This window comes from Lates calcarifer, linkage group LG10 (genome assembly GCF_001640805.2).
Source record: "Lates calcarifer isolate ASB-BC8 linkage group LG10, TLL_Latcal_v3, whole genome shotgun sequence".
Lineage (NCBI taxonomy): Eukaryota > Metazoa > Chordata > Actinopteri > Centropomidae > Lates > Lates calcarifer.
The window spans coordinates 20,573,252-20,597,230 of NC_066842.1; the positions used below are offsets into that span (position 1 = coordinate 20,573,252).

The 23,979-nt window shown below is 39.6% G+C and overlaps 1 protein-coding gene across 1 annotated transcript in view; it reads right to left on the reverse strand.

Moving 5' to 3' along the window:
• Positions 1 to 23,979, reverse strand: part of cdh13 (cadherin 13, H-cadherin (heart)) — a 268,476-nt gene that overhangs the window by 14,083 nt on the left and 230,414 nt on the right. Inside the window, exons 11-13 of the mRNA XM_051073553.1 lie at positions 20,983 to 21,125; positions 2,752 to 2,985; positions 366 to 584 (exon numbers count right to left, since the gene is read on the reverse strand). Coding sequence (XP_050929510.1) covers positions 366 to 584; positions 2,752 to 2,985; positions 20,983 to 21,125 — 596 coding nt within the window. The remainder of the gene's footprint in view (positions 1 to 365; positions 585 to 2,751; positions 2,986 to 20,982; positions 21,126 to 23,979) is intronic.

Sequence of the window (23,979 nt, forward strand, 5' to 3'; positions counted from 1 at the left end):
AAAACTATAGAAACGTGAAATGCAAAAGGCATGCTTTTGTGAGATGAATGGAAAACACCACTTTCCATATGCATATATGCAAGGATACAAACAATGTATCAGTACATGTGCGTGCACACATACACAAAGACACACCCATAGGAGTATTTACTATTCACTGAATACAATGAAGTGCTTCCCTTTTGAATAAAGCTATCCTAAAAGTCAGAACAATCTTTAGTTTTTATTGATTTCTCAAAAACTGATAAATAGGAAGCACCACACATTATTTCACTATTAATCCACATTTTAACAAGGATACCAGCAAATAAAAAAATCACGTCAAGCTCTGTGTTGTTATGTGTTCTGTTTGTGATCGTACTTACAGAGTAGGGCGAGCAGGAGTGTTGCGAGCAGCACGAGAAGGCTGGCGCGGTGGTAGTGGGCAGAGCTGCAGTGCATCCTGTTCTTCTTACAAACACACACCTGAACTTTGACCTCTGTGTTGTTGGACAAAGGGGGCACCCCTGAGTCGGTGATGAGTAGTGGAAGCTGATAGTTGGCTTTCTGCAGACTGCGCAAAAGCATGATTTGGGAGTGTGTGGCTATGGGAGACAGAGAGGAAAAGGGAAGTTAAATGGAGTGGATAGACAGTCATCCCACATCCTGCATGTACTGTCCACTTATTCTGCATAAACAACTATTTTGCAAAGCAGAACTAAATATGTGAATTATAACACAAAACTTATATGCCTCAAGTAAAAGCGTGCAAAGCCATTCCTGACGACTGAGGCGACATAAATTGGCACTTCCCAAGTTGCATAAGATTATTACATTTTGTTGCATCACATTTTAAAATTCCTTAAGAGACACAAGAGAAAACACTGGAGCCAGTTCACTTCATACTAAAATGTGTCACAATATGCAAAGCTGCACATTTTACCCTGCCTGCTGGGGCTGTTAGGTGACTTTCAGTTTTATATCAAATCCACAAAATTTACGTTGTCCAACTGTGTGCTCAAAACAATGTCAGAAGGTAACTGTAAGCAATAGTAATCATACATGCATAATGCTGTGTACAATCAGACAGATTCTATTTTAAACACTTATGTCTTAAACAGCCAATACTGTGGATCTGTATCCCTGTACTCTCCAGCCACATGCATTTTGAAACTTAATGAAAATACATAGAGATGTGTGACAAATTAAATAAAAACAGCAAAGTGTCTCAGTAAACTGTTCCAATTCCAATGCAAGCTTTCAGAACAGCTTCAGGGCTCATTGTGATGGATTCCAAGTTTCTGGAACTCCTATTGCAGGGAAGAACACCATTCTTCCAGAGGATATTTCATCATTTTGTGTTCTGATGATAGTGGAGGATGCAGTGAATACTCCCTTATCTTCCATAGGTATTAATCTGGGTTGAGATCTGATGACTGTGAGGACCATAGAATTGCAAAGTATCTTTTATTCAGGGTTCCAGAATTAGAGTCTCATTCATTTTTTCCATGATAGGGGACTGGTAGTTGGGGAACAATGACTGGGTGGACATGAAACTCTCCTTGCTGAATCACCTGTACAAAAGATGAGACTAGAGAGAATTTGGTTCTTTAGTTAAAAGTCAAAGGTTCAAGCCTTTTTTTTTTAAAACTTTAATCTAGGTTTAGTTTAATCTATCATCCATCTGTATGTTAAAACTAACTAACTTTTGAATTTTCAAAGAAAGACTTGGAGCAATTCAAGTCAAAATTCAGATTTTGATGACGTGTAAATGCTTATGAATAAGCCTGTGATTGAAAGTGAGATTTGTCTGATAAAAACAATCACAAACATTTTATAGAATGCTTTTAATTGTATGTGCTTGTGTTAAAAAGCAATTGTGAGATAAACTGAAAAAAAGTGTTACTATAATAAAGAGATATACTGTGACGTTATAAGCACCAGTTCTCCTTGTTCTACATACATAAGTAGACACACACACTCATGTGCACACAGCCAAGATGAGCACAGTGGCAGTCCATCTCAGTGGGAGCGGGCTTTTTCTCTGTTGGCCCTATCTGTCTCTTCCAGTGGTGGTGATTGAGGAGTGTCTGTACCTCCCTCTCCCGCTGTCAGTCACAGTTAATACCTCTGGGCAGGTTTTAGCTCTGCTCTGTCACTCAAACACACACAGACAGTGCTGTCGGTCATGCAACCCTGAATCAATGTCTTGGTTGTCTGTCTATCCTCCTTCCTCCTTGTATCATTTTACTCTTCATCCTTATCATGTGATTCGTATGAGCTTCCGCGGTTAAGACTGCTCTGCTCTGTATTCAGCATGGACTCATATTAACACTGTGAGACAGGATATAAAACTGACCCTTATATATTCCTGCAAGGAGATTTACTTTTCTCTCACCCTTTTCAAATCTGTTTTTTTTTCTTAATTTATTTCCATTCTTACAGTCCCCAAGGTTTCTTCTGCAGCTCTGTAGAAACAGGTGTTAAAAGCTCTTGGTGAAAAGAATAACAGTGGGGGTATAATAACAAGAAGGGAAAAGTGACTATAGTACACTAAAACCTATTTTGTGGTGCAATCTCTTAAGGTAATTGTTGGTGAACAAATGGGCATTTCTGCCTCTTGTATGACAGATGTACTGAACACTGAGAGTCCTGATGTTTTTCAGTGGATGAGACATTTCATGTAATTATACTCCATTATTATGTCCCACAGTGTTCAGCGTGGGAACATTTCAAGAGCAAACAAATCTTTTGTAAAAATAAAATACTCACAGTTGACCCTTGTAACTTTCCATGTCTTGTCTATATCAGGCTGTTTTCCCAGTTCTATCTTAAAGGGTGCGCCGTTGGGTGGTAGGTCTTTGTCCCTTCCCCCAACTATGACCACGTTCATATCATGGGCGTCCTCACATACTCGTGCTACTGATGGGACCACATATGGGGCATTGTCATTGTAGTCTTCCAGGTGAATGACCAATGTGCCGGTACCTGTGGCTGGAGGGTTGCCTGGAAACACACAAAGCACAGAAATTATACTTTTATTAAATTAGGGAAAAGGCTAAGGTCTTTATTGATTCACTCTCCGAAATTTAGTGCTCTAGTGTAGGCCTGGATGCTCATTATTATGTGGAGAATGTGAGCCATAATGATCTGGGCAGATGTGAAAAGACCAATAATACAACGTGGCTGCAGTAAAACATGGTGTACTCATGATTATTCTGAAGTCAATTCTCCTTTTTCATTCTGCAATGTCGAAATGCTCCCAGGTGAAGTCTAAGACCTGCTGCTTTTCACAAACGAAAATGCTAATAAACTTAATAAGATCTATCCTGCTCTTTTCTACTAATTTGACCTGATTTAACCCAAACAGAACAAAACCATCTTTTGTTTTGTGTGTCATTTCAATGCCAGAAGAACATGAATCACGGTGACTCATGTTTTGCAAAAGATCGCTTTGACTTGGCATGCGGCCGGCTTCTGTGTTTGTATGAGATTATACCGTATTGAAGGATGCTGGGTTAAAAAGCAGCTTGGCTCTTCTCTATTACTGCTCTGTTTCACCGCGATTAGAAGGTTATTAAAAAACCCACACGGCATCCACAACAGCTCCAGAGGTCAGTCAGCAATTAACACCTAAAGACAAGATCTGTAATTGGAAAATGGGTCTCCTCCACCTTTTCAAGGGAAAAAAAAAATATTTGCACACAATTTAGGGCATAGGGGTTGAGGGGGATGGTGAGGGGGACAAGTCAAGATATATGTGCAATAAATGTCAAGTGATGCTGGAATGAAACCCAGTCTAGGTTTTCAGGATGCCGTTAGAGAAAGCTGCACACACTGAGCAGTAAATGTTCCTGCCTCAACTGCTGATTAAGTGAAAGTTAACTTTTTAGAACAAACATAAATAAAACTAATGAGGCAAAATGACTGGGATGTTTTAAAGTTAAAATATAACATGACTTTGGGGAGGTAAATCTATTCCAGATTCATATTAGGCAGGTTTGTCAGTCGTATCGTAAACAAGACATAATTTTAAACAGAACAAAAAAAACTGCCCTGTAACTTCATGTATTCAGTTTAGACTCATAACAGCAGCAGATTTATCACTAAATTCTAAGTTATTTTTTATCTCCTTATATCCTTGATTTCAGAAGGAGATAAAAGAATTTCTAAGCAGTGGCCTTTATTTTTGTTGCCTAAATTGACACCTGTTGATGTTAAGACAGCTGTAACAGCTGTTCGTAGCTAGCTTGCTGATTAAATTAACATTAGCTCCATATGTATGTTGGTATCAATAGTTGTCTCTGACCGACACTGTATTTTCTGACTTTAAGAAAAATAAAAATCTTGTAAAATGGGTCTTAAAAATGCACTTGATTGCTACATGATCGGTGAAAGGCTGAGGCTGCATGTCATGGGCAAAAAAAAATATATTGCCCTAATATGTATGGCAGTTCAGAGCTAGTATGTGATAAGCAAAAAACAAACAAACAAAAAACTGTTTGTCATTTTTGTTGCACATTTGTTGCAGAATGGCTTAACCATATTTTCAGTAGCACAGACACTACTGAACGATCAAAGAAACATTAAAGGAATAATACAGGAATACAAACAGACATCAGTATGTGTTTATGACCTTCACCTACTTTTGACTACACATTGCTACTTGTCATTTTGATCATGAAGGTGACACTATTCTATGGAGTATATAGGGTACAATACAGTATAGAACTGAGTATTTATAGTATCTAGTTTACAGAATATTATAGATCCAAAATAAAAGTGACTGAAAGAAAAAGGGGCAACTACAAATCTGTCTGCTATTTCAGCACCATGAACAGCACCATGTATTTGTCCTTATACAACACATAGTTCCGACCAAGCAATCTGATTGGACATTTAGAATGTGCTCAAATCAGCATGACAGCACGCCTTACTCATCACTAAAAATATTACTCCGCCATATACATTTTACTTTGTTGGTAAAAGTTGTATAATCACAATATTGCGCTCAAGGGTGTGCTTTAACGTCACTTCAGTGATGCTTGTGGACCTCAGCGCAATCGCCTCTGCTTTCTCCATCAGCTGTGCCGGTGACATGGCGCTATAACTTAAAATTCATGTAAAAGTTTGAGGTTGCAGAAGCTACATCTGTGTGAGTAAAAAATGCAGCATCTTGTTATAACGTGGTTGATAAAAGTAAGCATTTATTTGTGCAGTAGGCTATTGATTTAGTTCGATAAATTCTGAGACCTTGAAGAGCATTAACGTCAGCTCAGAGTTCACTCATCTGGGACTAGAAGATCATTTCTGTTGCTAGGTCGTTACTAAGGGTCTGATTATTTGCTGTAGTGGTAAACTTGATTCCATTACACATAGGCGTCCGCTGATGTGACTGATTGTGTTCCAGTTATTAGTCAGACCCCATGTATTTCTGTGGAAACGGGAAAAACACTCGCAAACACCTTTTAATTTGAGAGCAAATTGCCCGTAACATGAACAGATTTTGATTATACATTTTACTTTGTTGGTAATAGTTGTATAATTGCAATATTACACTCGAGGGTGTGCTTTAACGTCATTTGAGCACGACAGTGATGCGGTCAGGACCGAGGCGCTTGCTCTAAATTAATATTGCTTAAATACACAGCACAATTAGGCTACTGATATTTCAGATCCATCCAACTTGCACAAACCTCAGTCAATTAAAGGATCAATGAGTCAGGCAGACTTACATATTCAGCTGAAAAACCCCTCTGCCCCTGCACTAATGAATGCAACTCTGCGATTAAGGGACGGAGAAGGTGAATGGCAGGTTAACAAGGGAGGATGTATTTTGGTCATTTTCGCTAAGAAGAGGTTGGCATCCTCTCTCATCACCCTTCAAATTACCTACTGCCTATTTGGTTGCTTAGCTTACATACTTTGTCATTTTAAACAGTATATTTTTACTTCCAATGTTATAAAAGAAAAGACTTAAAGAACCAACGAGTTTGACAAATGTAAGGCTATCTCAGGTAACACTAGTTGGGGTTTCTGGCAAGTAAATACCCCAAATCCAATAAAAAGCAGAACAGAGCAGCTAACTTCAGCATACACTGATAATTTCCATCATTGACTTTCTTTGTGGTGGGGAAATACTACACAGTCAATTTGCTAGTTGTAACAGGGCTTTTATATAACCCCACAAATTAATTTAACATAGTTGATACACTCCTTGGCCTTGGAAGTAACACTGGTTTAATACTGTAGGTAGTACTATTTAGCTAGTAACGCTAACGAGTGCAACTTACATACTCTACATTTTACTTTTCCAGACTATTGAGACACTGAGTAATGCTCTTAATACTCTCCCATGCATGTGATCTTCTGACAGTTTTTCTTACAAGAACTCAAAATTAATAAAGCACAAGTGTAAGGCTAGCATAATGCCTTTCATTTAGATATCACATACATATAGTAAGGCTTTACATTTGCACTGTAGCGGCCACACATTGGAAGTCTTCTCTCTGTACATGTACAGTGACTGCATACCTTGAACAACCCAGAGTAAATAATATAAATATCAAATACACCTGAAAACACTTGAGATGGAAAATTCATCATCTCCATTCAAGTTGTTTCATTCACACACAACCTCTTAAACTGAAACAACATAAGTGTTGCCCAGGCTGCTAAATCCCTCCGGCAGGCAAATATCCAAGTGTTAAATATTTACTATTTGTGTAAATGCATGAGCACACAATATGTCATGTGTAGTGGAAACCTTAAAGGCATGCGTAGGTGCTGATTCTCTAGGATAATGGCAGTAATCCAACTTCACATATACCCTTACAGACACCTACCCACACACATACACAGACACAAAAGTCCACTCCTTCTCCCTGCAGTCCTACCAACCCACAGAGTCTGCGACCACTACAAAGCTGAAATACTCTCACTGAGCCAATATCAAAGTAGTAGTGATAACAGTAAGTAAATGTATTTCCATTAGATTTTTTTAAACTCCCAATAAAAACACCAGGTGGGTGTAGCAATTCAGGATTTTCAGACAGAACAAAGGACACAAGAGGAATGAATGATGGATGGCAGAAGCAGGCTGTCTTATACTCACCTGCAACTACAGCATTTTCAACTTAAAATTCCTTTGTGATAGTCTGCAGAGAAATCATATCTACAACTGCTGAGAGTGTTTAGCAGATAATCGTCATGTTCTTTTTGTTCCTTAAGCTCAAAACTTTAATTTCATTCCCAGCTGCAAAACCATCAGCAGATAGGGAGAAATCAAATGTAATGGTAGCGAGCTTGGCAATCCTACTGTATAATAATCGTGAAATGACTGCTATCTCTGCACTCGGCTGCTTTTCTGTATGTAGTCGCGGAATGAAACAAAACAGCAAACAGCCCTTATATACCGTAGATAAGTATAGCTGTGACAATATCAGAAGCAGATCAAGAGTAGAGAGGAATTACTTCAGCAAAAGAAGACAGAAAATGTGTTCAAAAGCAAATCAAAGACAGTGGCTCTTCAGGCGAGACCCTAGATAATCTATTATCACTCGAAACATGAGACCAAGAGAGTGAGGATGAGGATTGGATCCCCCATCAGAGAAAAGATGCAAATTTCAACCCATTTGAGAGTGGGAGAGGCCGTCTCCGTGCTTGGCCAGCTTTAAATGAAGCTGTTTGTCTTCCTAAATGAATACTCCCCACACCTAATCACTCTATTTCTCTGCTCTTCTCTTTTTCCACTCCTCCTTATCTCCATTACATCATGCCCGTGTCATCATCAGCCTGCCTCAGCATCAATGGAGCTTGTCTGCTGGCCTCTGCTTCACACCGCTTTGTCACAAAAGTTCTGATTAAACACACTGCAAGTTCCTAAAGGAGACAGCAATTTATGGATCTTTGCAGCTACAGCGTGCCTGCCCACCTCTGCATGTTAGGCACTAAAAAGAACATAAAAAGTAAAGTAGATGATAAATAAAAGAAGAAGGGACACGGCAGGATTTGCTGTGATGCCAAAAGCAGATGATAATTTTCAGGGTGATGAAACCTTTAAGCATAAAAGGCTGTCCTTTCATTGTCTTGCTGGAGTTGTTCAGTTTCAAAAATGTTTTCATTGCCACATCAAGCCGATGGACTGTTTTGGCTGGCAGCAGGGACTTCCTATCTAATTAACACAGGCTTTAATCTCCATGTACATTTCTTGCAAAAATAATGTCGCAAAATTCTGAGCCCAAAGAACAGAGGGCACAGATTTGCCACATTGATGTAAAACAAGATTAAAATTAGGACAATGCTCTGTGCTCACTGCCTCTCAGGAACTGTGTGTGTTATCCTGCAGTGTTGCGTTTGTGTGTTATTTAAGGCATCACTCTCTTCCACTCGAAAGTCAGATAAGAATTGTGTTCAGAGTGACTTACTCAATTATTTTCTTGTTCGGGAATTGCTACGTTCCAAATGCAAATTGTCGGTCTTAATGGCCATCTTGGTGGGTATATAGTAATCAAAAAACAGCCACAGCAAATGACTAGTGTTTATGGCAGTTCACTGCTATGCTGTTCCCAGTCTGTGCCCATTTCATTAACAATGCACAGCTCCAGTAAAGCTGCATGTCTATTTGTCTGTTATCATTAAGCTTTCAGTTATCAGAGACATACAAGAATGTGTCATTTGGCATAATAACAAATAACTGATGGACCAACAGAACAACACCGGCAGCCCTAGACTCACACCATTTGCATGGCTGAAAATCTGCAGCACTACATCCATATATTGTGTTTTTATTCAAAGAAACATCTTCACAATCCATGCCTCCCCTGTCTTTATTACAGTCTATCTCCCCTCAGCAGACCCTGTGCTTTGCAATGTATTGTAAAACTTAATCCCACCCCAATGTGTCTATAATTAAGTTATGTTATGTCAAATTTAAAGTAATCCATTTACTTTTGAGGTTCTGACAAGTTGCATCTTGCTAATCGGTTGAAATGACATAAACATATATTCCTGTCTTTTTTTTACAGACTGCTCTGCTTTAGTTGGGGTTTAATTAGGTTGCAGCAATAAGTCCATAAGTTTCCAAACTTGGATATGCCAAACAATTTCTGCTTCAAGTGAAAGGTGTTTTTTGTACAAATGAGGTAATTAATGATTTATTATGTTCACATAAAAATTAACAGTCAAAAAATAAAATTAACTTTTGGATACTGATCCTGATAAATTATTTTTAGAGCAGGAATTACACCAATTAATGCTCCATTTCCACCCTGCAACCACCTTAATTTTAAGCTTCTGTTCTGAGATGAACTTTCACGTTCTGACGATGCCCATTCAAGTTGACAGACTGAACTGTGCTCAGGTGGTAGATGTAGAGCATAATTCTTCCAAGAAGTAATGACATGCTATTATAAACAATAAATGATTTAGATGATGATGGAGACATATCATGAGGTATCAAGTGTTTGAACTGGAGAGAGTCAGTCACTGATACACAGAGAAGACTAGATTTTTTTTAAATTAAACATTTCAACTGCTTTCCTGTGCTGCTGGAAGCACAATAGTATTTAAAACTCTGATGACACTATTAAAATTTGAGCACGTATTGAAGCCAGAAATTTGTGGAAGAGCAGAAAAAAGCTGTTCCAGAATCACAGGAAACTTCAAATTTAACTTTTGAACAGCAATTTGCATAATGTCTGCTGGGAAAAAGAAACATACACATACAAAATTAAAACAAATTAAAAACATTACTGATATGAAATTACTCCATGGAGTGTTAGTTAACTGACTCAGCATAATAATGGGTAAAAGTGGGTATAATTTCCCAGAAATGTATGAATACAGGATATGTTACATGTATTCATTTTGCATTAGTACTATTGTAATATTTTACTGCCTTTAAAGCATTTTCAAGTAAGTCGTGGAAATTCTGCAAGGCTGATTTATCACCTCCAACCTCCTCCTTCAGGCTTCACCCTCCTGTTCCATTCTCCATCGTCCACCACGGCTCCCCACACCTCCACTTGCCCCTAGCTAGCAGTTAGACAGCCCTGTTATTCTCCCATCTGCCCAGAGATGAGAGGTGCAAACTGACTGATTGACTCCTGGGGCTGTCAGAGCTAATCCACAGCTACAGGCTAAAAACAGAGCGTTCTTTCTCTCTCTTCCCTGATTTCTCCTCATATCTCTCTATCTCCCCCTGCCCCCAAAGTACTCTTTTGCTCCCAACACATTGGCTTTAGGCTAATGCTCCCTTTCTGTTTGACTGTCACTTTCTGTTGTTATCACTTGATATTTTCTTTCTGTTGTCTGACTTTCTCTTCCCGCTGTTGTAGAAAAGGAATGAAAGGGTTGTGACTAGCAGCAGTTTGAAATGTACCAATTTCTGCCCCTGCATGGTATGGTGAGTATAAAATCCATGATCTGTTTGCGCTCGGTCTCTCCTCTTGGGGGAAAATGTGTTGTAGCTGTGAAGTTTTATGAGAGGAGGTAAGGGCAGGAAGCAAATTTGAAGGGGAAAAAAGTACAGCCAGTTCCATTTTCATTTTTGGCAAAGTCATACGTTTGATAAGTTTCTCTTACTGTGAAATAAGTCTGGCAAGTGCACCGGCCACCAGTGAAGTCACAGGATTATAACAAGCCCACTTGTAGAGTTTGTCACCAAGGACAAAGCTGAAAAATGACTATTCTTATCTGGCTATGTTTCTTTTTCTCATTAGAATAACCATTAAATGCCAGGACAGCTTAGGTACAAACAACCAGTGGACGATGCCCTTGGCTAAAAATATTCAGCATTGTTATTACTATGATTATTTTCCTCAGCCACATAAAAGTAGATGATGAAGGAAATGAAATAACAACAAGCAGGGACTAGAGGAAGCCAGCAGCAGGGCTCGCATGTGAGGAATGGCTCACTGGAAAATGTCACAATACATCACGCTGCAGCTAAACAGTCAGGAAGACTAATTCACAGGTGGGCTACAGCAAGGTAATAGAGGAGAATGAGAAAAGATAAATGAAGGCAAAATCTCAAATGAGAAAGGGAGGAGATGAGAGCAGGAGGAAAGGAGCTTTGAAGTGGAGTGATTTGGGAAATTATGTGATTATATGAAGTGTCTGCCATGCTGGAAAATTCAACCTAAATCTATTTAAATCTTTTTCCTGTCACTTTACTGTGTCTTCCAGCGAAACAGTAAAAACCTTTATTACCACCTGCACAATACTGAACCACAGTACACACATGTACTGCTGCATTTTCCCATTTCTCAGCATCTCCTATAACAAATTCACCAAGTCCACTGTTGTTAAAACTGCTGCACGACTCCATTCAAACACATACACGCACAATGGGTACATATTATCTTGAGGTCCGTATACAATCACACTGGGATGCTTCTTTTTCCCTTGCAATGTGTTGAACAGTGTAGTGCTGTATGGTCCTCGGTTAACAAATGTGTTTCCACAGCCAGTGCAGACCAACATTATATGGCCAGAAGACAAATCACAGCACAAAATATGTAACTACACACAGCAAGACAACACACAACCCAGGAAACAGGAAAAAAACAAAAACAAAAAAAACCTTGTAACACTTAGTATATCGTACCTGTATATCATAACGTACGTGTATACATAACATTATTAACAATAAACAGGTTTAAAAAATTGTCTGTTTTAAGACATGAAATTCTATGGAAGCATAAGAAACTTGAACTAAAAAAACAAGTGCAAAAAAAAGTAAATATGCATGTTTTCCTGACATGAGAGATACTGGAGCATATGTTGCTTAGTTTTCAAGGTTTTGCATAGTGAATCAAATATTGATTGAACTTGAAATTGAAAAATGTGTGTTAAAATTTATGTCATGTCTTTTAGATTGGGTTTTCTTCCCTCTTCGGGTAAAATACTTACAAATTACATTATACAAACAAAACTTAGCCTGCCTCAGTTAAGGGAGGGAAAAATCTCTCATGGTCTAAGTAAAAATCAGTATCTAAAATGGAAAAGGACTCATACGTGCCACTACTTTCCTCTGGTCAGTGTATTTCATAGAAAGAGTAGCTACCTCTGGCATTCTATGCACTCACTATAATGTTGAGGAACATGGTCTCCTATCTAGTTTTGTATTTTCCACTTTCTCACTATCCATCTTGCCACTGTAGAAGTCCCAGACCTTGTTAAAACTCCCTTCAGATAACCCACTTCATTCTGTCCCATCACTCATCAGACTCCTCAGGGCTACAGCAAACACTATCACATGACACCTTGCTAATCTGATTGGCTGATCAGAACTGTAAATGAAACCAGCCAGAGCCAATTACAATAGGCACAAGTCATTAAGAGAGATGACTTCAGGGAGAGAAGCGGTGCTGGGGACAGGTGCATCGCTGCTAGTCTGGCAAATTACTTTCAGAATAGAGTTTGGGTTATCAGTCGCTGGCTATTATACCAAGTGATTGGAGAAAGAGGGTATTGATACAGCTTAAGGTAGGCTTACACTGCAAGCTCTTTTTGAGCTAATTAAACACTAAAATTGCCTTCCCTGGGAGATTTTGTTTTTTTGGTATTTTCCCAGAAAAACTCTGCTAAAGGATTTTTCCTGTGATAAGCTGCCAGATCACAATGAAAAAAGTGTCTACACATCTGAGTGAAACAACTTTAATTAGCAAGTTTGTTAAACTATTCACAGTACTTAGGCAAGATCTAATGGCCTATAGGGCCAAAATCCAAAAGTATTATAAGCTCCTTTAGAACAGTTTACTTCTTTTACTTGTATTGTTGCATGAGCTCTATTAACTGTACAAACAGCACTAAGCCAATATTAGTTATACATTCAAAAATAATAATAGGCCATACAGACACCTGTTCTCCCTATCTGCACACCTGAACCTAATTCCCCTAATATGGGCCACTGTCCCTCAGTAATTTTATTTTTACTTTAATTTTCATTTTAATTTGTCCCAGTGGAAAAATCTCAGGTTCAAATAATAAAATGAATAATGGCTGAATACCATTATTTGATTCACTTTCAGGGTCCTGGTATTGTGCATGCTGGTGCACTGTCACACTGTCATGACTTACTGGTTTCTTGCATCTTTGCTACAATCACTGAAAAAGTGAGAAGAGATGTGATGAAAAGATGCGATGGATCAAGAAGAAATCGAGAGGTTATGTTCTCTGAATCGCCATCCCCATGCAATGTCCATTTCTGATAAGCAAAGCACAGCTGGATCAGCTGCTGTCAGTTTTAACAGCACTATGATGACTTTTGATGTTTTGGAGTTCGCATTTACACATACTACACAGTCTAAATAATAACATTTATTACATATACTGTACAGATAAATTGAACCAGTGTGCAAATTGATCTATATCTATCTATCTAAATAAGGATTGGAATGGCCTGACCACATCTGGAGGTAGTCTGGCACGCACTATCACTCATCTCAGCCAGGCAATCCATACAGTGTGACCACATTCTATACATATACAAATACAGTAAAATGTTCATGCTAGCTTAAGCGAGCTTGCTAATGGCAGGTATAATGCCATCTTCACCATCTTAGTAGTTTAACATGTCAGCCCTAAACACAGAGTACATCAGAGGCTGATGGAAAAGTGATTAGTTTTACAAATATTTGCCATAAATCAAGGTATTGGACTAACTAAAATTTTACTTTATGATGGCACAAGAGGAAAGTCATTCTGAGTGGGTGATGAATATGTGTATCAGGTTTCATGGCAATCCATCCAATAGTTATAGTAGTTAATTATTATAGAGTAATAAATATTTAATTCAAAAACTCAAACATAAACTTCAGGTTGGCATTACAGGAGAGGTTTATGGATTACCAAAGTCCCTGACTGCACAGGGGATTTCGTTATTACTTTTCAGCGGGCCTGGCGGGCTGTAGTCTTATATTGCATGGGTATGAAAGTGGTAATGCTGTTCTCATTTATTATTGGCAAGAAAACGCATGTGTTTCTTCCAGAATGTCAAAGTATCCCTTTAAGGTACAATATGTGTCTAGGAACCACCAAATTGTGGAATACCAATTAAACACACGTTACTATAATGCTGTACTGTATATGTGAGGTGTACTGAGTTTTCATGTGCACAGGACGAAGGAAATACCACAGATAGAACTCAGCAGTTCCCTGCCGATTTTAATGCAGAAGGTGTTAATTGAGCTGGCCTTCACAGCAACTTAGAACCTGTGAGGCTATGTAATTAAAACACCCTAAAACCCCTGCACAGCAAACTCGCGCTGCCACTGCCACTGCATAGCCCAGCTAGATAAACACACACACACACACAGATGGTGCCTTCAATTCTTCATCAGGAACTAAGCCTCTGACAGATTTCCTATGTTGTTCTAATGACATACTTTCTAGATAAACTGAACAACATCCACCATCAGCCATGTTTGCCTGATTCCATCATCTGACTTCATTTTTCATTATCTATCCCTCTCCATCTCCACTACACACTAATCTCATTTCATTTGGATCCCCGTCATTAAAACTACACCCAAAACTGTTGATATCTACTCAGAGAAAGCCCTCATGGAAATTCCTGATAGAGATGTGCTGGGTGCGGAGGTGGAGGGCACTTTTTAAATTTTAATCATATTGAATATAGTCACTTTCCACATAACAAGTAGTTTCAGTGTTTTAGCCTGGTATCTCTGCACTCAGACAGAGGCTCTCTTGCTGAGTGGGCAGAGGCGTGTTTGTTTTAGCGTGCCAGGCGCAGCGATAACTTTTGATCTGTGGATGAATCAGTTTTCAAGGACACAGGAGAAGAAGGGCCTGATAACAGCCGACAACAGAGAGAGAGACGTTTCTTCCCTGGCAAAGCCGAAACAAAGGTATTCTTTAATCACAGACGTAATGTGAGTCTGTTTACAAGGTGGCGACTTCCCCTAGAGGTTCCACAACAAGTCAAGAAATGAAAGACAGAGGCGGTCAGAGAGCGTCAGGCGGAGTGAGACAGAGGTGGTTCTGAAGCACTAAAGTGAGAAAGACACACTGCGTATTTGAGGTTAATGAGGCAGTCCTGCAAGACAGGGGAGGAAACAGAAGGCAAGACAGTGTCGAGCTGTGATTCTCTGCGCTTTCCAGAGCATATCCCATTACACTGCCATTATCCTGGGTCAAGATGTCTTGATTCCCTCCCCTACACCCTTCCCTTGCGCTGGCATCACCCTTGCCTACTGCTGCACAGGGTCATAATTGATTGGCTGGGCAAGAACAAATTTCAGCAAGGTATTTAACCTGCTCGCCTCTGTGGCTGTCTCTATAAAGGGATTGACAAGAAAGACATATATAGATGGAGTGAAAGTGACCTTAAGACAAGAGGGGAGTGAGTAAACACTTGCAGAATTCAAATAACTCAATTATTTTGGTCAAAATGCAGTCTCACAAAGCCTCCAGTCTTTATCTTCTCATGTTTCCAAAAAAATTCCATCCTGTCCTGTCATTTTTTAATTTTCACCTTTCACTTTTATCCTTGTCTGGTTTCTTGAGCTTGTCTCATTTTCTTCCATGTTTCTCCTTTTGTCTCGCTGACACTGAGCCTCCCCTTACTATATTTACCATTCTATTAGACACAGTCTACTCTTTAGCTCTTGCACTCTTGGCTCTAGTATAATGGATTTTTTGGAAAGTTATAGCAGGCAGTCATGGCTGATTTCTAGCATTCACTATGCCTTTATCTGCCAGTTCGGTCCCAAAACCCCTATTAATCAAACACTGATTCATCAATAACTAAATCAGGGTTTAGTAGAGTTTCTATTATACATTTAAAAGCCAGAGCTGGAGAACTAAAAGACTCAGCTATCCGTAAATACTAACATTCATCTTCACAATAACTCCTACTCTATTTTTTATTATCGGCCTGAGGATTTCAGTGCGCTGGGCCGACACACTGGCTCTCATGCCTTATTATTTCCCTGCTGTAGTTTGAGGCAGTCTGATCACAGCTGTCTAAAGACACAACATGAGTCTATCTATCTGCATTTAGCCTGCCAGGCTGCCTGACTGTGTGCTGGTGACATGACAGACACTTAGCAGTGAAACCATTGTATCTGGGCTGGCCTGAAAAAGGGAAATTACTCAGTCCATTACAGCAATGAGCGGCACACTGGTTTCCCAGCACTTAGTACAGCAATGAGGCAGCACAGTGGAAGACACACAAAGATGGACACATGTAGAGAAACACAAAGGTGTGAATGCATGCACACATGCACACATGCACAGAGAAGGTCTCTCTTCTACTGACACCTGGCTACCGCTGTCAGTCTTTTTCTCTCTTTTGAGAGAAGAGATGATGAACCTATTATGCAGACCTGTCACAGAAAGATGGACAGATACACACATACTGCACATACACACCCATGCACACATACACACACAGTCCTATCTAATTCTACATCCATTGGAGCACTAAAGAGTTTATTCTGTGAACTACTAAAATTCAGGATCCCCTCTCTCCTTTTGCCTCCTGTTTTTGATTTAAACCAGAGGGGATGTGAGCTGACTGTGATGAACGCTGAGACTTATCACACTGCTCAGTCTGAGTGCGTATATGTGCGTGTAATACTTACTATTCCTGTAATTAACAAAGCTTTCTTTGAGTGTGGAGGTTGTCTCACTGTGATACAAATAGACACAAACACAGAGCCACACAGGTCAGAGTCTAAATGGAGGTCTCTCCTCCGTACGTCCACGTGTTCAAAGCAAACACTGCTCGGCTCTTTCGTGCATAACTTAAGAGTTTTTAATAGCAGGTTCTGTAACAGCAGACACCAAAGACTGCCTGTGCGTGAGTGTGTGTGTGTGCGTGAAACCGTGTTTCAGACGACTGGGGCTTTGATAATGTATTCATGCCTCCCAATGACAAATGGCTCCCACCAGGAGGCAGTTTAACATTTAAATGAGGAGCAGGAGAAAACACTGAACCACAACACACAGCAGTGAGTGGATACACAGGGGCAAGCCAGAGAGACACTGCATGTACCAGGACAAAGACATTAAAAACCCGGATGAACACACAATTTCCACCCACCCACACACAAACACACAGATCATCCAGCACTGAATGCAAAAATGAATGTGAAAGAAGGAGAAGGGGGTAAGATGCGGGAACAGCTGGCGTCCCGGCGGGGAATCAGAGAGCAGAAGAGAATTCGTTGCCGTGCAAAACCAGCAGCAACTGATGAGAGTTTATATAAACAGCCTGTCAAGCCCTCTGCTCAGGTTGGAACAATGTCTCCTCAAACAATATCGCACCGCTCTGCTGGCCTGCCAGGTGTCGCCGCCCCGGCAAAAGTGGGTTGTGGCTTTTCAGTCATTAACTCAAAAGCAGAAACACATGATGGGAGGAGGGATACAGTGTGCACAAATACAGGTGAAGGGATGACTGTGAGCACCAGTGCATGTAAATAAACAGAGAGATTTACACTAATTTCTGCATATGCATACAAGTATGTGCACAGGCAGTGACAACCACACATTTATGAAGTTCCCACATCAGTGGTCTGTTGACTTGATTGCTATGGCAACAGAGTGTAACCTCCAGACTACAGACTCACTCCTGCAAATTCCCCAGCTGAGATGACCCCTGACCTTAACATCAGCGTTATCATTAGTTACTACATTGTTAAACCCTCAGATCCTGTGCTCTCTTCTCTTCTCGTTTGGTTTTGTTTGTCCTATTTCTGCCTGCCATTCACCTCTCTTTCTTGATCCCTCCTTCCCTGTTGTATGTTCGCTCCATCGTTCACCATCTGTTGCTGCCTGGAGGGCTGCTCTGGCTGACCGGACCTCATGCTGTTAACCAGGAGCTACAGTCAATCTGTTGCTAACCATGCAAAACATTTACCAAGAGTATACTTCCCATTTCAGGCTAGCACACAAGGTCAAATCAGCTTAAACTGGCCATGGGAGCGCCCATTGTCAAAGGAGAAAGTTCTTATTTCAGAAACACTTTTAACCCAGTTTCAGTTACACAACACAAAACTTTAGGTTACTGAGCAGATAAAAAAGTTCTTGGTTGGTGCAGTAGATTTTTATTGTCTCATGTAATGAAATAGAGGTAGGAAAATTTTAGATAAATATAATGTAATGGTATCTCTCTAACCTCTTACTAACCTATTACTTTCGATCGATTTTCTCCTATTCCAGTATATAATTTCCCAATTGTCTTTTGGTTCCTCTCATATATACCTCTCCTTTGACCTCCTCGCTTTCTGTTTGACATGGCTCTACTTCTCGTCTCTCACTCTCACTCTCTTCCTCTCTAGGGCAGGGTGGATATGTATTCATCTGAAGCTTCCACATAAAGATAAAGATGTGAGGGTCAATCGATATCCTGTTGGTAGTCTACATAGTTGGGATATCATACAATCATTGTGCAGATCGCTACGGGGAAGGAGCAAATTTGTCCCGTTGATGACAGAGCGTGCAGCAAAAGAGGTGAGGCAGGGGTCAAGCAGACATCAGTATTCTGCTCACACATCAATCATTTGCACACAAATCACATGCAAGTTGTTAAAGTTTGAGGTGCAGGGATTTTTTAAGGTTCTACTTGCCTACATTTATGTACATCATTTTGTACAGAAGAATGGCCTATGGACAGCATGGACACAAGAGCATCTTAAGCATAAATAATCCCCGGTAGATGGATTCTAATTATCTTGCCAGTCTCTTGACTCTATTTGTAGCTCCATTACCAGGTAAACATTTTCATTTATCCAGTGAAATATCTCAACATCTACAAGATGGATTGGCACTACATTTTTTGTTATGACACCCATGGTTTTTGGAGGATGTGTCCCTATAACTTTTGTGATTCTGTGACTTTTTCTCTTAGATGGATTGGCATGATATTGGGTAAAGAGTCACGTCCTCCTTAGGCTGAAATGCACTGACTTTGGTGATCCCTTAACTTTCTACCTAGCACCTTCATAAAGTCAAAATTTGAATGTGCACTGTACTTTGGTTTGTGACTAAATACATGTAAAACTTATTGCACGTACTAAACGTACTAAACAAAAATGAACATGGTTAACGTACCTGCTAAAAATCAGTGCATTGTCACTGCATATTAACAGCATATTAACATGCTGATTTTAGCATATAACTCAAAGCAATGCTGCACATAGAAACAAGAGCTGCTATGCTTGGCTGCAGACCCAGCAACCATGCATATCCTTACAATGCCTGAGATTACTGAGACTGAAGCAATATATAAAAAGCTCTATATTTTTCAAACTTTACTTTGATGAATATAAATGAAAACATTTTCAATTTAGCAAAGAGCAAAACCTTTTAAAGATTAAATATGCTCTAAACACAAGCTGCTGTACAGGAACTTGAGCAACATCAGAAAAAATCTGATCAATGAAAAAGTAGTTGTAAAAATGAGTTGAGATGAGTAACCATTTGATGTCAATTTTCAGTACTTGACAGTTGTTGATACTTGGTTCCATGGACATCTTTCAGTGTCAATACAACAGACTCTAAAGAGACAAGTTTAGCAATCAAGGGCCCGTTTCCCAAAAGCAATTTTTGCGGGTGTTGTCTTCACGCATGTAGCAGATGGTGGTATGTTCACACACGACTGTCAATCATAAATTACAGATACATTTGTGAGTCTGATAGGGATCCCATATGCTCATGCATAGATTGAAACAGGGCATTTGCTTTGATTAATGAAACTTGTCAAAATTAACAGGAGAGGAAATTATGTCATGTTGAAAATCATAGGTAACATGTTCCAATTTTGGGCCCTAGCATCCTCAAGCTGTATCTCCTTACCCTGCCTCCCCTTCTGGCTCCAACACTAATCTTACTCTCTGCCCTGTCCATTCATAATCTTCGCCATTTCTCCTCTTCTCCACCTCTTCCTTACCCACTTCCCCAGCTCTATATCTTTTTCCTGTTATCTCCCCTTATGTCCCTTCCTTTCTCTTCTTCCCTTGACCCTTCCACCTCCTCCACCTTCTTCTCCTGCCCCATCATTACTCCTCTTTCAACGCTCATCTATCTAAGGCTGCCGAATTTCCCAGCACAACAATGCTATTCTGCTGCCTACTAATAGAATCTCTCAGTTCTTCTAATGGATCTGTCAGAATCTCCCTGAGCTCAGGAGACCAGATAGATTGATAGTGAAAAGGAGAGAGACAGAGAGAGAGGGGGACAAAGAGACAGAGAGACACAGAGAGACGATGAGATAGAGAGAGAGGCAAAGAGAAAAAAGAGAGACGTGCTGGGGCTCTCAACACTTTCATCTGTGCCTTGGAAGGTCTCAGAGTAGCAGTTCCACTGACACTGCCAACCAGCCACCATATGCTCCTATAGAGGCAGTGCCACTTAAGGCCATCCCATTGTCACTGTGGGATAATGACAGTTTCACTGTGGTCAGGTCAAACTAACCGACAAAGTGAGTCCTTTCCAAGTGTGTATTGTAGTTGTATACACAGCCACTCTATATTTCTACTTTTTCATGTTTGCTTCAGCAATTCTGCTCCAACACTCATCACTCAAGAGGAATTCTTTGTAAAATGCAAATGAGAATAAATCTATAGTGGGAAATCTTGTTGGCCACCTGCCACTGCATTAAGTATAATCTTTATCCAAGTCAATTTGATTCTCCTAAAATACTTTAAACACCTTAATGTTTAAAGTGGTAGTTAAAGTTAACTTTGTATAATTAGATTCTGCTGACATTCTTGGTGCTGTGGCAGTTTCAGAGTTGAAAATTAAACAGGACTTTGAGATTGTTTTTCTTTAACTTCCAAATGGTTGTTTCCTGAACGATATCTTCCAGGCACCAGTTTAGAGAAGTAAATTGAAAGCCTTTCATTAGCTACTGATTACTGCTACATTATATCACTGGAAAGGTGGTAAGAAGTGGCTTTATAGGATATAGAAATGTCACATGTCACCTCTAATTGCCTTCTATAGTTTTCATGCAGTGGGGTATCTGCAACTCACCATTATCTGTGGCGATGAAGACGGCTGTGTATTTATTGTCATGGACATAAGGAGACTCACGGTCCAGCGAGGCTGAAGTGTTGACAGTTCCTCTGACTGGGTTCACACTCAGCCAGCCTGCTGGGTCTCGCAGAACAGCATACCTGGGAGAAAGTAAAAAAAAAGAAAGAAAGAAAGAAAGGTTTTGACCATATAAGCACTATGAGATCAAATATATAGTCTATCGTGCAGAAAAGCTGTTGGTTTATTTTGGGATTCCATGCAACTCACAGACTCAAATACTTTATATGCATATATATATGTATGACTCCTGAATTTCCTCGACATGACCTTGAAAAACATTCCCATTTAGATATTTTTAAGTATTATATTTTTAGGGCATAGGGCATATGAAATCTGGTTTCTTTTTCCACTGTGCATACATTCTGTTACTAAATTTTAAAAAACAACCTGCTTCTAAAAATGATATAAACAGAGTAAGTGAGACGACTTTGGTCTGCTAAGTTTAAAAACAAGAAGTTTCAGTCCGTTGTGAGCGATGTAAAACGCTACAATACCAAATAAAAAGGCTAGGGTTAGGGTTAGTGTGTTGAAGATGATTGCATGTGTGCCGTGCTGAGGTGAGAAAGGGCCATTAAAGTGCTAAAATTACAAAAAAAAAAACCAAAACAACATTTTAGCAATTTACCCTTCTTTCCACTCTGTTCTGGTGATGAAATAATGATGGGTTGAAATCAATAATACAATAACATTGGATAATATTGCTCTCTTCAACAAAGTACTACTAGTGACAGTATGGCTGTGAATGCCACAGAAAATCATTAGGTTATGTCCAAGACTCAATATTTTAATTAAGTTTGTCTAAAATTTGTTTCGTGTGAAGAGGTGGGATGTTATATTGTTAGTAGTATAGTTATAGATGTAATAATGGTGCTGAGCAAATGAGAAAATGGTGTTAAAATTATCCCGGAGTCACTTCCTGTGCATAGGCTCCATCTCTGTGTGACTGCAGCAGCAACTCCAGCCGGGCTAAGGTTTGAAGATGATGGAGGACCTCTCCAAAAATCTCGTGGGCGAACAGCCAAGCCAGCATTGCCTTGAAAACGAGCTGAAAAGCGGATCGCGACCCTGCTAATGTGGCCACTCAGCCGGTCACTGATGGCTGGTAGTTGGTGATTGGAAGGGGCTGGCATCTCTGTTAATGTCACAAGTGATTGATTTAGGGGCTCTGGAGCACCACTTTTCTACATACATACACATATGCACACACACATATACTGTAAGAATATGCTTATACACACACACACAAGCTTATACATATATAAGCTCTTTTTTCTGTGAAAACTCACTACTCACACATGCACAAAAGGCACACACAGCTTAAAGTTTCTCGAACACACACGCACAGACACACAAAAACACAGACTTTCTTCACCACAAGGCCGCTCTCTGCCAAAGTGCTCAGCAGTAGACAAATTGTCTTTGAAATGGAGCTCTTCAGCTAACAGAGTGCGACAAAGCCTTGGGAAATGGCTTTGCAATCAACCTCTGCTCACACCTTTCAACTCTTGCTCTCACTCACACACACACTTTCCCTTCCAGTGATTACTACTGTTAACCAACATTTATTTTTTTTTTTACTTTAACAAAAGAGGTACTGCTGTGAAGTTAAATGCACTATTAATAATGATACATACTGTACATCACTGTAAATGATCTCTTTCTTCCCACCTCGGTCTTTGGTACGCACACACACATATGCATTTACACCAACACACAGATAGAAAGAACATGATTCATAAGTCAAGCTCCTCCAATAAAACAGAGCTGGGCTTGCAGGTTATTAACCTCCCTATGTCTCACTGCTCCCATCACTGACTACAGCATCAGACACACACGGTGATCTCTGTGTTACATCACTGTGTCATCATCACAACACCGTGGCAGACACACACACAGATGCACATGGGTTTTTAGGGTATTTGATGTCAAATATGTAGGGCCAACCAATACATGTAAGATACTGACCAATGTAACAGCATGATTAATATCTCTGGCCAATTTTATCTTATCACACATACTGGAATTGGTGTCCATATCAGCTGATAAGTAACAAGAAATAGATTGTTTTTATAACATTTGAGACACAAGAGGCAACTGACATGATTATTTTTCAATTCAATAGTTTCCTCAGCCAAACCTGTCTCTGAGAAATTATGTTTATATACAACTAAACTGCAACAGCAAATATATTTTGTAGGACACGTATTCAGTGACTGAATTAGGTTCAGAGTCAATGTTCATTCTAATTAAAAGGAGTGTTGTATTTATTAGTGGCGACAGAGTTGGAGATACTGTGACAATGTTAAAATCATTTTTGATGGAACACAAATATGTATACAGTAATAAAAACTATAGTGACATCAACAACAACTAGAATCTCAAAAGTAGTGCTATGTAGTACATACATTTTGATCTGGTATGTTCTGCTACATCTTCTAGAGTGAGGTAAAAAACTGTAAAATTCTGTAAATCAATAGAGCAGCCCAGTCTGTCTGTATTCATTCCTGGAATCTTCCCTCAATTGTTCATTTTCATTCCACATAAACTCACAAATTCGCCCTAAAGCTAAACCTCGCAAAATACAATAGAGCTACACAGACTGTATAATATTAAGCTATTACGTTTCTTACTACAGTAGAAGTTCCGAAGAAGTGTAATGCTTCCATCTGCTTTAGTGCAAGCTCAAAGGTAACCACTAAATGAGTCAGATCAACTGTTCCTCCTCTCTGTGCAAACACGGGGACAGTCCATTAGAGCTCTTTAAAGGGCAAATTAGAAAGACATTAAAAAGCCATTAGGAATATTCATATCTGGTTCTACGTGTTTATCTCTAAAACCAGGGAAGGCCCAAACAAATCAGTCAACAAATGAGTCACAAACAAAATGACCACACATGTCCTCATTTAGTTTCACATACACACACTATCCACTTTA